Source organism: Gadus macrocephalus, chromosome 7 (genome assembly GCF_031168955.1).
Source record: "Gadus macrocephalus chromosome 7, ASM3116895v1".
NCBI classification, from domain to species: Eukaryota; Metazoa; Chordata; class Actinopteri; order Gadiformes; family Gadidae; genus Gadus; species Gadus macrocephalus.
The window spans coordinates 21645954-21658453 of NC_082388.1; the positions used below are offsets into that span (position 1 = coordinate 21645954).

At 48.4% G+C, this 12500-nt stretch overlaps 2 protein-coding genes across 2 annotated transcripts in view; one reads left to right on the forward strand and one right to left on the reverse strand.

Annotated features, from left to right (window-relative positions):
- LOC132461404 (rho guanine nucleotide exchange factor TIAM1-like) overlaps window positions 1–763 on the reverse strand; it is a 5582-nt gene extending 4819 nt beyond the window's left edge. Inside the window, 1 exon segment of the mRNA XM_060056494.1 lies at window positions 752–763. Coding sequence (XP_059912477.1) covers window positions 752–763 — 12 coding nt within the window.
- Window positions 764–1235: 472 nt separating this feature from the next.
- Window positions 1236–12500, forward strand: part of LOC132461405 (rho guanine nucleotide exchange factor TIAM1-like) — a 15975-nt gene continuing 4710 nt past the window's right edge. The window contains exons 1-5 of the mRNA XM_060056495.1: window positions 1236–1486; window positions 2540–2771; window positions 4821–4993; window positions 6157–6381; window positions 11803–11988. Coding sequence (XP_059912478.1) covers window positions 1301–1486; window positions 2540–2771; window positions 4821–4993; window positions 6157–6381; window positions 11803–11988 — 1002 coding nt within the window. The 5' untranslated portion in view covers window positions 1236–1300. The remainder of the gene's footprint in view (window positions 1487–2539; window positions 2772–4820; window positions 4994–6156; window positions 6382–11802; window positions 11989–12500) is intronic.

Sequence of the window (12500 nt, forward strand, 5' to 3'; positions counted from 1 at the left end):
TTGTGTCCGGACGGTATGTTTACCAGTAGATTCCACTGACCTGACAGAGAGACACTGTTCACTCAGCAGCCATTCACACTTAGTAGAGATAGTTCCCAGGAAGTCAACCAGGTCTGGATGAGGTCCGTTGTCTTATCCTCCACATGTGTGTGTCCGTACTCATGGATTGGTTTGGCATAGACATGTCAGACTTTTTAATACACACGTAATCTATTTTAAATAATGAAAAAGTGTGCATTAAAAAAACACTTTAAGGCGCCATTTCCCCAGTCTCGTTGGCTAAAGCCCTGTCAAAATAATATCCAGAAAACTAACACGAGGCTCGCTCAATAATAAAGTGTCTGTGCCAAAAATAGAGAGGCGGGCCTTTTCCCCTTTCCCCTCGACCCATTTCCCAGAAGCCCCGGCGCCCGCAGTGAGAGCAGGGCATCCTAAGTGCTGCTCATTATAAATTCATCCAGCCGGGCTGAGAGGCGAGGCAGTCTGGGTAAAAATAGACAAGACAACGCCGGGGAAACAAAGATGAGCACAAAGGAAGAACATTGTGGTTTGGTGGGGGAAAGGAAACGTGCAAATTTGCCAAGATTCTCTATCTCTGGGAAAGGGAAAATCCCTTTTTTTTTTTTTTTTTTCTGGCAGCCGTGCACGTGGGGGTTTTTGAATGGAGATTGAATATAAGATTAGTTTAATCTTTTTTAATTACTCAACGGTATTCAACAGAGTGCGGGCCACACAGAGTATGCGTTTTCACACTCCGATGCATCTCGCGGAAAACATAATTCCTTCTGATAGAGACACAAAGACATAATCAAAACACACACGCACACACGCTCATCGTGTGTTCAAGTCTAAGCTGTCGACCACCACTGTACAAATCTGAGCTGAATCGTGAGGATGAAATGATTCACTGTCAGTTTGGCTAATATTATTTCACATCACTTGCTGTACATTATTCATCTACAATAGCCATTGTTTCTGCTGCATTACGTTAGTCCCTAACATATTACTTTCCCCCCATCTATCTCTCTTTGTGTCTATCTTTCTGTCGACCTCTCTTTCGGCTTTTCTCTCTCTCTCTCTCTCTCTCTCTCTCTCTCTCTCTCTCTCTCTCTCTCTCTCTCTCTCTCTCTCTCTCCTCTCTCTCTCTCATTCTCCCCCTCTCCCTCCCTCTCTCTCCCTGTGTGTGTGTGTGTGTGTGTGTGTGTGTGTGTGTGTGTGTGTGTGTGTGTAGGACATCTCCGGGGCCCTGGGCGAGGGCAGTGAGTACGGCGACAGCGGCATCGATGGCCTCGCCGTGGAGATGGAGGGCGAGGCGGAGCTGGTGTCGCGGCGCTGCAAGGCCATGTCGGCCTCCTTCTCCGTGTACTCCAACGCCGAGAGCAGCGCCTTCAACGGCAGCGCCTTTCACGGCAGCGACAGCGGCAGCAGCAACGGGGGGGGAGGAGTCTACGAGAACTTCCGGAAGGAGCTCGACAATCAGGCATGGGTGAGGATTAGTATGTCTGTGGGGTCAATGCTATCGAACCGGACAAAACCTGAGCTCGTGTTTATGTTTGCGTTGGCCTATGCGTCCGCCCCCTGTCCCCCCCCTAAGGTTCAGATTGATTGACAGCGGACCTGGCTCGGGGTCGGGGCCAATCGCAAGCGTTCATCTAATATGGGGCGGGTCTGACAAGATGACTGTACAGTTGACACATTTTCACACGTTTCGTTGATCTGATCGGGTGTAGCTCTGTCCAATTGCGTCCAGAGGCAATTTGCTCTGCGCTCTGTTGATAACACCCGTTCGAAATCAAAAAATGTACTGAGAGGTTCCAGATTCAAACGCATTTGCGAATTGGTCTGGCGATGTCAGGCTATCATCAGCCCTATTGACATGGAATAACATCTAGAGCCTATATCCGCGGTTTAATTGGGATCGTATCTGGCTTAAGCCTGGCAGGCTCCACGCGCTCAAAAGCATCTCAGCCTGTTAACACTTAAGGGGCAGTTAACCAGAGATCCCCGCTTAGTATGCGCACGCACGCACACACAGCTTGCAGGATTGTACCACATCCATGATTGGCACAATGGCCGGGGGGGGGGGGGGGGGCGGGGTACTCTGCGACCGTGGTGTATGGGCTAAAATTGCTTTGGATAATGCGGCCAATCATGGTAAATAATAATTGAGGGTTAGGAATCATACGGCGTGATAATGAATTAGCATATCACAGCCCCCTTGAATGTAATTGGTGGACGACCGAAGCAGTCCTAGTTAAGCTCTAGGCGACAACAACAAATCTATCATGAATCTAGACTGAACTTCTTTTGCGCCTTTCGAACAACCGTTCCGGCCTGTTGAGACAGAGAAAATATCTCACTTTGCATCGCAATCCCAAAACCGTTTTCATATTACGATTTGAGGAGGTGTTCAAAAAGGCTTGCGTCAACAAGGCCTCTGTTTGTGTGTGCATACTAATGTATTTGCTGACATTTAAAAAAGGAAGAATTAGCATTTTAGCATATCCCGCTATCTGATTCCCACATTTTTATTTTGTAGACCCATCGGGGGCGGGGCTTCAGGGAGGAGGCGGGCTCTGCCGTGAGTGACGAGCGAAGCAGCGGCACTCTGAGTACCGCCTACCCGTCGGATTTTCCGACTGGCTGCGCCAACGGCACGGTCAGGAAGGCGGGAGCGCTGGCTGTCAAGAACTTCCTGGTCCATAAGAAGAACAAGAAGGTGGAGCCCGCCACGCGACGCAAGTGGAAGCACTACTGGGTCTCGCTGAAAGGTAACCAGCCTGAAGCTCTGAGTCTCCCTCACCACAGAGTATGATGTTTGTGTTTAGTTAGTTAGATTAGTTAGTTAGATTAGTTGAGTCCCTACTATAGTAGTCCCACAATTACTTATTGAAAGTCTTCCCCCAGAAGTTCTGCTATACCATAGTTGGACTGCTGGATCCGAGATTCTCCCCAGAACAGAACATCTGTGGAGAGATTTAAGGTTAACAATCAGAAACTCCCTGACCTCCTGCTCACAGAGAACCGAAATCTGAAAGGGGTTGGAGTTATGCCTTGGTACCTGTTTCGTTACCGAGGTTTCTTTCAAATCTCTTATCCGCTCAAGTGGAAGAAGGTTTCAGAAGGGGACTTTATTGAATGTGTTTCTATAGTGGGCAGTCTACACGGTGTTGATTCAAAACGTTGACAGGTTTTACAGTGTACCAGCGGTGGCCGAGTCTGTGTTCGCCAATGACACGCTTACAGATCCACGCCTCCAGCGACATGATTGGTCGAAAACAAATATGAAGCGAAAGAAAGTGAAACGCCCTGCTCACCTAGATTTGACCTCGCCTGCCATCAGTCTTTTGCCTGATTTGTTAGACTACTACAGCAGCAATGTATATGAGGGTGCTGCAATATCCTGTTCCACTATAGGCCCTTACAACACTGCATTGCCTCCTACAGTAGCTATATAATTCATCAATGCACATTAAATTAAATATCGCATAATTCACATTCACAGCCAGCCCCTCCATTATTGCATTATTTTGCTCCACTATTGATCATCATCCCAGTGATCAATCATGGTCGTAACCCCCCCCCCCCCCCCCCCCCCCCTCCCCCTTCTGTGCACTCACTTCCTGCACAGCTGGCGTGCGGGACCCGGGTGCATTACCCCCCCCCCCCCCCCCCCCCCCCCCGGGTAATCACATCAGGCCCGGCACGAGACCCCCGACATCCATCTTTACCTTCTCCTCCTCTGCTTTTTCCTTTTAAAAAAAGTCCTCCTGTGTCAAAACAATCTAATTCCAAAGGCAGCGCCTGTCTCTAATTCAATCAGCCACCACACACAAAATGCACCAGGAAACAATACGAAATGGTGGCACTCAGCCACCCTGGGCCTTGGCTCCCGTTGTCCCGAGGTGGTCCTTCAGACCCTGCGCTGCTTGTTAGGGCGGACTGTGGACGGTGTTGGACACCAATGGATGATCCATTGTTCAATTGGCTATCACAGATCTCTATAGATAACACAGCCCCAGATTTGATTTGTTTGCAAGGCATTCCCAGGCTATGGGTGCCCTCGCTGTGGCTGTACAGCGCCTGGTTGTTGTTCTCGGAGAATCCATCTTGTTATATTGTGTATTGTATTTGACAGGTTTGGTTTTCTTCATTAAAGGTGCTGCAGGTAGGATGTGAGAGTTGTAAAGGGAGAGAGAGCAGAAAAGAGTGAAGAGAGCAAGATTTTGAGACTAAACCATAGAAAAACGTGTCATTCCTCTTTGCTCTCTCGTGACTTATTTCTCAGCTGTTAAAAATATTTGCATTTCAGACACCTGTGATTGACAGGCAAGATGGATTCCGCCGAAACCAATCAGGGAAGAGATGCCCTGATTGGTCAGAAATGAGCCCAGAGCGGTCATAAATCTAGATTGGCTACCTCAGACGCTGTCAACTAGAAACAGATGTTTGCACCGCACATTTCACTCACTAATAGCTGGCGGTTGACTGGGCCATTTCTAACGAATTACATTCAGAAAATTGGTCTTTAATCGTAACTACAGCCCCTGTAATTCATGGATTTACTGTAACTGTTTATTGAAATAAAAGAAAGGGACAAAAGGGGCCACTTAACGCAATGGAACAACATAATCTATTTAATTTAAACCTCTCTGTCTCTCTCTCTGTCTCTCTGTCTCTCTGTCTCTCTGTCTCTCTGTCTCTCTGTCTCTCTGTCTCTCTCTCTCTCTCTCTCTCTCTCTCTCTCTCTCTCTCTCTCTCTCTCTCTCTCTCTCTCTCTCTCTCTTTCTCTTTCTTTCTCTTTCTCTCTCTGTCCACAGGATGCACTCTCTACCTCTATGATACGGACGGGCGCTCGGCCATCGACCACAACAGCGTCCCGAAGCACGCGCTGTGGGCCGAGAACAGCATCGTGCAGGCCGTCCCCGAACACCCCAAGAAGGACTTTGTGTTCTGCCTCAGCAACTCCGTGGGGGACGCCTTCCTGTTCCAGGTGGGCAGGAAGGAGGACACAAACACACACACACATGCAAGCAGGCACACATGCAGGCGTAAACACACATACGGGCAATGTTATGCACCTACAGAACCAACACCCTCACAGATCAGCATACAAAGAGCTCCCCTCTTCTGGGTTGGTGTGGATGGTATTTCTTGGCGCTCACACACACACACACACACACACACACACACACACACACACACACACAGACACACACACACACACACACACACACACACACACACACACACACACACACACACACACACACACACACACACACACACACACACACACACACACACACATTCACAGTCATAGTCACAGTCATAGTCACACTCATTCATAATCACATGCATACACACACATAATCAGACACACACACACGTGCATGCCATTAATCAGTGTGTGCCAGATAAGCCAGTGAGCTGTTTTGTTCTTCGTTCTGACGTGTTTAAAGGCCACATATGTCATATTGTGACAGCACTGCGGCACGGCCACCATGGCATGATATTAACATGTGTCTCTTTGTATTCATGGCCGCTGTCAGCGGCGACATTCAATCAATGAATCGAATGACAAATTATTAAACAATGATGAGTTTCTGCTCCACGGCGTCTCTCAGGGTTCACCGGTCTCAACCGACCGCGTGCCTTTTGTCTTTCCTTCCCCTGGCACCGGCTGGTGCATTCCGTGATTGGCCGATACCAGAGAAAGACTCTGATCCTAGCCCCGTAGCTGTGCTAGATACAGACGCTATCTGCTAGACCTTTACATAGTCAAACACAGCCTTCGTTGTTTTGGAGGGATCCTGAAATCTTTTAACTAATTGTTTTACCAAATTTTCAACCAGCATTCCTCAGTGAGATCTGGTATCTAGGATCAAGAAACAGGGCCACTGCTGACAGTGTAGGCCAGCCGCGCTCAGAGAAAGCCCCCAATGAGCTCGGCATGAAAGGTTGCAATACGCCCCACCACGTCAAACTGCACCCCAACCTGCCAAACCACACCTCACCCCTACACACCCTATCTCGCCACACCGTACCCCACCACCCTCCATGACACCAACCCAAACCACACCACAAAGTAATGTGCGTGACGCTGTCTGAATCTACCCAAATCCGTGTGTGTCCCCCCTGTCCTCCCGGGGACAGACGTCGGCCCAGACGGAGCTGGAGAACTGGATCACGGCCATCCACTCGGCGTGCGCCGGCGCGGTGGCGCGGCAGCACCACCGCGAGGACACGCTGCGGCTGCTGCGCACCGAGGTGCGCAAGCTGGAGCAGAAGATCGACATGGACGAGAAGATGAAGAAGATGGGCGACATGCAGCTGTCCACCGTCACCGACGGCAAGAAGAGGAAGACCATCCTGGAGCAGGTAACCGGGGGGGGGGGGGGGGGGCTGGATCGGGGGAAGAAGGGGCGTACCTTTTTGGGAAGTGACGTTCTCTCCACGTGGCGGCAGTAGCTCAGGAGTGTCGAGGTGTCCCTGAGCAAGGCACCTCGCCCTAGCTAGCTCCCGACGAGGGCTGTCGCCTTGGCAACGCCGTCGTTGTGTGAATGTGTGCATGAATGGGTGAATGTTTTTAGCGCTTTGGGTAAAAGCGGTATATCAATGCAGTCCATTTACCATTTACCATTTACGTTCGTTACTGATGGTGATTGCGGCGGGCTTGAGAGGTCTGCTCTCCTCCTACTTGGACGCGCTGTTGTAGACATTGTGTACCATTGCGACATCAGGAGGGATGGCCCCAGTTGTCACAAGGACGAACGCCAGGGAACATTGCGGTCTCCCTGGTTGAAGTTTTTCTTTGAGTCAGAACAAAAAATAGCATAAATAAGTAGCATAGCTTACAAGGACCTGTTGGACCTGTTTTTTATTTATTATCGGCTGGATTGTGTGTGTGTGTGTGTGTGTGTGTGTGTGTGTGTGTGTGTGTGTGTGTGTGTGTGTGTGTGTGTGTGTGTGTGTGTGTGTGTGTGTGTGTGTGTGTGTGTGTGTGTGTGTGTGTGTGTGGGTGGGTGGGTGGGTGGGTGGGTTGGTTATTTCTTTATTTGTCTGTGCGTACAAGCTTACCTGTGTGCATGCGTGTGCCTCACATAACTTGTGGAGACAAGGAGCCCAAGCACTTGAAAAGCTGGGTTTCAGTGTGCATGTGTGTGTGTGCATGCCCGTGTGTATGCGTGCATGTGTATATGTATTTGTGTGTGTGTGTGTGTGTGTGTGTGTGTGTGTGTCTGTCTGTGAGTGTGTATGTGTGTTGGTGCATTTCTGTGTGTGTGGCTGTGTGTGTTTTTGTGTCTGTGTGTGTGTGTGCATTGGTATGTGTATTAGTACCGGCTCAGCTCAGCTACGGCTCACCCTAGCAGATAAGACACACGGACACTTCAGCGCTGTCCACAGAGTTGATGGAATGAACTCTTCCCACAAACACATGGGCTTTAGACGTAAGCAAGCACTGCCAGTGAGCAGGCTCGAAGCAACCACCTGCTGCCGGCAGATAAAGAAATTCAGAGTTACATATTCAAACGCTTTGCTCGGTTGATAGATTTTTTCCACTTTGGCAGGTAAAGGCAAGTGAATTCCGGACAGTGCCAGTGAGCCTAGCTGTATGGAGGGGGTGTCTGTGGTACTCTTTGAAGGGAGAGTTACCTGAGCCACAGCAGGGTGCTGTCCATCCACCATCAGGTGTTAAAGGTGTTAAAGGTTTTAAACCGGCACAGTTGCATTGCTCAAAACTTCAGCCATCCTTTCTGTTCAAAGGGATTCGATTTATTAGAGTGTTGACGTAATGAAACCTATTCCAACCAGAATACCAATCCTCCCTGAGATTAACTTCCTTCTCTGGAAACCAATTTGGCTTGCATGACGATGAGGAGCTCCCTCACAGAGAGTGTTATGTAAGACTGTGAGGGGGGGGGGGGGGGGGGGGAACGCGTGTGTTTGTGTGTTTGTGCGCATGTTTGTGAAGCTCCTTTACCTTTTGTATAAGATAACCGCATATATCTTTTCGTGGGTGCACTGCACTGTAAAAAAGAGTAATAATGTATTCGATTTTAAAGCGCCTTTCGGTAATCCAAAGGAGCTTTACAGTGGTGTGGAGAAACAGAAGAAAAACGATCCGCTTAAGCGCTATTGAAGATATGTCACTATCACAAACTCGTACCCCCGCTCAGAACATATACTCACTATACTTAAACTATAATATATGTTCTGGAGCTCATGCAAGTCGTGTTGCATCAGGTAAGAGAGAACGCGTTCGTCTCTTCCACGGGGGAAACAACATATGGCCGGGCAGTCTCCGTATACATGGTTCCCGCGGGTCCTTAAAAAGTCTTAAAAAGTCTTAATTTTTTTTGTGTAAAATTAAGGCCATAAATTGTCTTAAATTTACTGTAAATTTGCTCTAGGTATTAAATTTTGCAGAGGGTTTTTTAAGACTGGGAAATTGTCGCGCACAACAAATCACCTAGTGCGTCTTTTAATTACGGCATTTTCAGGAGTTTTACGTTACGTTAACGTTGACATCAGTCATCGGGGAGCCGGTTGCATCTGCAGCCTGCAGCTGCGTCTGTAGGCTTGCTGGCGCTACTTTTAGCTAGTGACGGTTGACATCATTAGGCCAACTTGCGCTACTTTCAGGATGGGACAGTGCAAATTCAATGAGAAATGGTTTGAGGAAGATACGTTTCGGGGGTGGTTGGAGAAGGCAGGTGACTACGAGGCAAGGTGTTGTTTATCCCGAAAGGCATTCATACTAGGGACCATGGGAGCAAAAGCTCTTGAGTCCCACATGAGGTCGCAGAAATATATCCGATACTCCGTGGCAGCTAGCGGGACTACAGCGATGCCCGTATTATTTGAAAGAAGTGGACTGAAAAGTTCAGCATCCGTGGCTAGTACTTCACATCAGACGGCGTTAACCGGCTTTGTGTCGCCACCAGAAACCCAGAAGGCGGAGGTATTGTGGGTTCTCCACACGGTGAGCAGACATAATTCCTTCAAATCGAACGAGGACATTAGTAACGTCTTGGCTGCTATGTTCCCAGATTCTGAGTTTGCGAAGTCGTTCACCTGCGGTGAAAACAAAACGGCCTATCTAGCCAAATACGGGATCGCATCTTTCATAAAAAGAGAGCTGTCACGCAGCGTAAACGATAAACAGTACGTCCTCATGTTCGATGAGTGAACAAAACCACTAAAAGCAAACAGATGGATATCCATGTGAGGTACTGGCCCACGGACGACACCGACAGCCATGTCTTATCGCGGTACTATGGATCACAGTTCATGCTGGATCATTTTAATGTAAGTATTCCAAACAGTAAATTAATTGAATTGTGTGACGGACTTTTTTTCCAAAAATCATATTCGAAGTTTGTTTGTTTATTAATATTAATATTCGAATATTTATTAATAATATTATGACCATTAAATTCCTTCAGTAAGACCTGGATTGGGCTTCGCGGGGTTTGTTTACCGGCGTTGCTATGGTTACCGGTCCTGCGTGTTCCGACGGTTTAGTAGGTATCTAATAAATCGCTGTCTAATCAATACTTCATTCAATGCCTCTTCCGTGGTCATTACAATATTATGAGTAGACTGCGTCGGGTTCTCCGACGCTCTCCCTCTTGGCCTGCCATAACAGGTTCGAATATTAAGGGCTGCCTAATATTTGTTTGAATTTTGATTTATTTTTTGATATTCGCATTATATTCGAATAAGGAAGTTCGGCTTCAAAGTGTGTGTGTGTGTGTGTGTGTGTGTGTGTGTGTGTGTGTGAGATCACTGTCAGCCGGGTTTACATGGACACATCTGATCCGCATAGTTGTGGATGAACAGCTCAATCGGAATAGAAAAGGATCATATAATACGCCTCAATCGGAATACAATTATCTGTTCGTAATATAATTCTATTCGGCTACAGAAGAGGTGGTGTAGTCTGCTATAATCGACATGCATACACTTATTCCGATTAGTTTGGGGTTTAACTTAGGAAAGCTGCAGTAGTTCGCATTTGGTCCACTCGGCACTCCAAACTTGACCGCTGTCAAGGACGGTGGATTTATTGCCCGATTCATGTCTTTGTTATCACTCCGTAGTAGTTACAGTAGTCCGGTAACATATCAACCCCAGCGTGTCCGGTTGCTAAGCGACGGTCATGGGTGACTATGGGTGACACGGGTGGGTTAATGTGTTCGCGTATCGTCGTGTCCGCGCGCTTCCGAGATAACTTTGCAAGAGTACTACTACTGCTAGTACTACGGCTACGGTTGATGTGTATAAGTGACTCAATTATACACACCTTTTCTATCAAATAATTTTTCAGACATTTTTTGGGTCTTAATTTATGCATGTGTTGGTCTTAAAAAGTCTTAAAAAGTCTTAAATTTGACTTTAGAAATGGTGCAAGAACCATGGTATATGACCTCCGGGAATATATGACATTCAGCTGCATGTGATGGCCACTAATTCCCCTCCTCCCCTTCAATGGCTGGATCAACTGCGGGCCTCTGTCATCTGTAAGAGATCAGCGTATGCAAATGGTTCCCCTCAACCTTTACCGGCCTTGAACCTGTATTTAAATGAGGCATTCCCTGAAGGTGGGCCTGGAGAGGGCGAGAGCGGCATAGGGAGTCTATACAACGCTGTGTAGGTCTTTCGGTTATAGTTACATAACCATTGTGTGTTCATATGTGTATCAGTCAACATGGTCTCACAGGAATCCGTGAAATGACTACGGTCGGACGCTTAACTCAAAATCCGTGGCCACATCACGGAAACACGCCGATATCCGTGTGTGAGCCACGGAATAACAGTGACGTTTACTTGCGTTGGAGCAAATTTCGTGGCCACATCACGGACAATTGAAGTGATTCCGTCAGACCACCACGGATTTTGAGTTAAGCCTCCGCTGTGGTCAAATGTGGCACACACACAGATCGAAACGGGAGCACACACACACAGATTGAAACGGGAATCTGTGTGTGTGCCACGGAATATCATTGTCATTTACTTGCATTGGAGCAACTTCCGTGGACACAACAAGGACAATTTAAGTGTTTCAGTGAGACCACCCCGGGTTTTGAGTTAAGCCCCCGTGGTCGACTCGCTCGTTGAAACGGGGATCCGTGTGTGAGCCACGGAACATCAGCGTCATTAACTTGCATTGGAGCGAATTCCGTGGCCACATCACGGAAATCGGCGTGTTTTCGTGATGTGTCCACGGATTTCGAGTTATTCGTCCGTAGTCACTTCACGGATTCCTGTGAGACCAGGTTGGTATCAGTGGAGGCTAACGATTGCTTTGTCCTGACTGAAGTAATACTATACTAATAATAGTGCTTTGCTTCTCCAACACAAACCACAGTGAATATTACAGATGCAGGTTATTCCAAAGCAACTAGGGGAAGGTTGTCTTACTCCAGATAGCTTCAAGGAGGTCTTGCCCTCCTGAAAGATTTGGAATGAAACGCAATTGGCTTTGGCCGATGCACTTGGTTTTTCTCTTCAGCATTTCTTCTGCCAAATGTTGAGTTTTGCCAAACGCAATGTGTTCTGTTGTTTGTCTTCCACCCCTTGCTGTGCCACCCCCTTTGCCAGGGGACACCTTTAAAAATAGAGAATTTGATTCTCAATGTGTTCACCCGGGATAAATAAACGTAGGCGGCGCAAGACATTCGGGGATCAAACCCCGGGTCCAACCCCAGGGACTGGGAGGGGTCGAGGATCGCCCAATCACGGCGCACCGACGCCATCTCCCCGGCGCTCCTCTGAACGGTCCGCTTCCTCCCTCAGATCTTCCTGTGGGAGCAGAACCTGGAGCAGTTCCACGTGGACCTGTTCCGCTGCCGCTGCTACCTGGCCAGCCTGCAGGGGGGCGAGTCCCCCAACCCCAAGAGGCTGCTGGCCGTGGCCTCGCGGCCCACCAAGCTGGCCATGGGCCGCCTGGGGGTCTTCTCCGTCTCCTCCTTCCACGCCCTGGTAAGAGCAGGGGCCGCGGGTGCCTCAAAGCGTCATAAGGCTGTTAAGGCACTCACACACACAGACACTGACGCACACACGCACACACACACACACTCACACACACACACACACACACACACACACACACACACACACACACACACACACACACACACACACACACACACACACACACACACACACACACACACACACGCGTGCGCACGCGCACTGACACACACACAGATACACACACGGAAACACACAGATACAATTACGTGTACAGACATGTAAACACACACACACACACACACACACATACACGCGCACTGACACACACATAGACACAGACACACACACTGACACACACAGATACAATTACGTGTACAGACATGTAAACACACACACACAAAAACATACGCACTCACACACACAGACACATATACCCACACACACATACACACAGACACATACACCCATACACACACACACACCAACACACAAACGGGCACACACACGCAGGCCCAAGC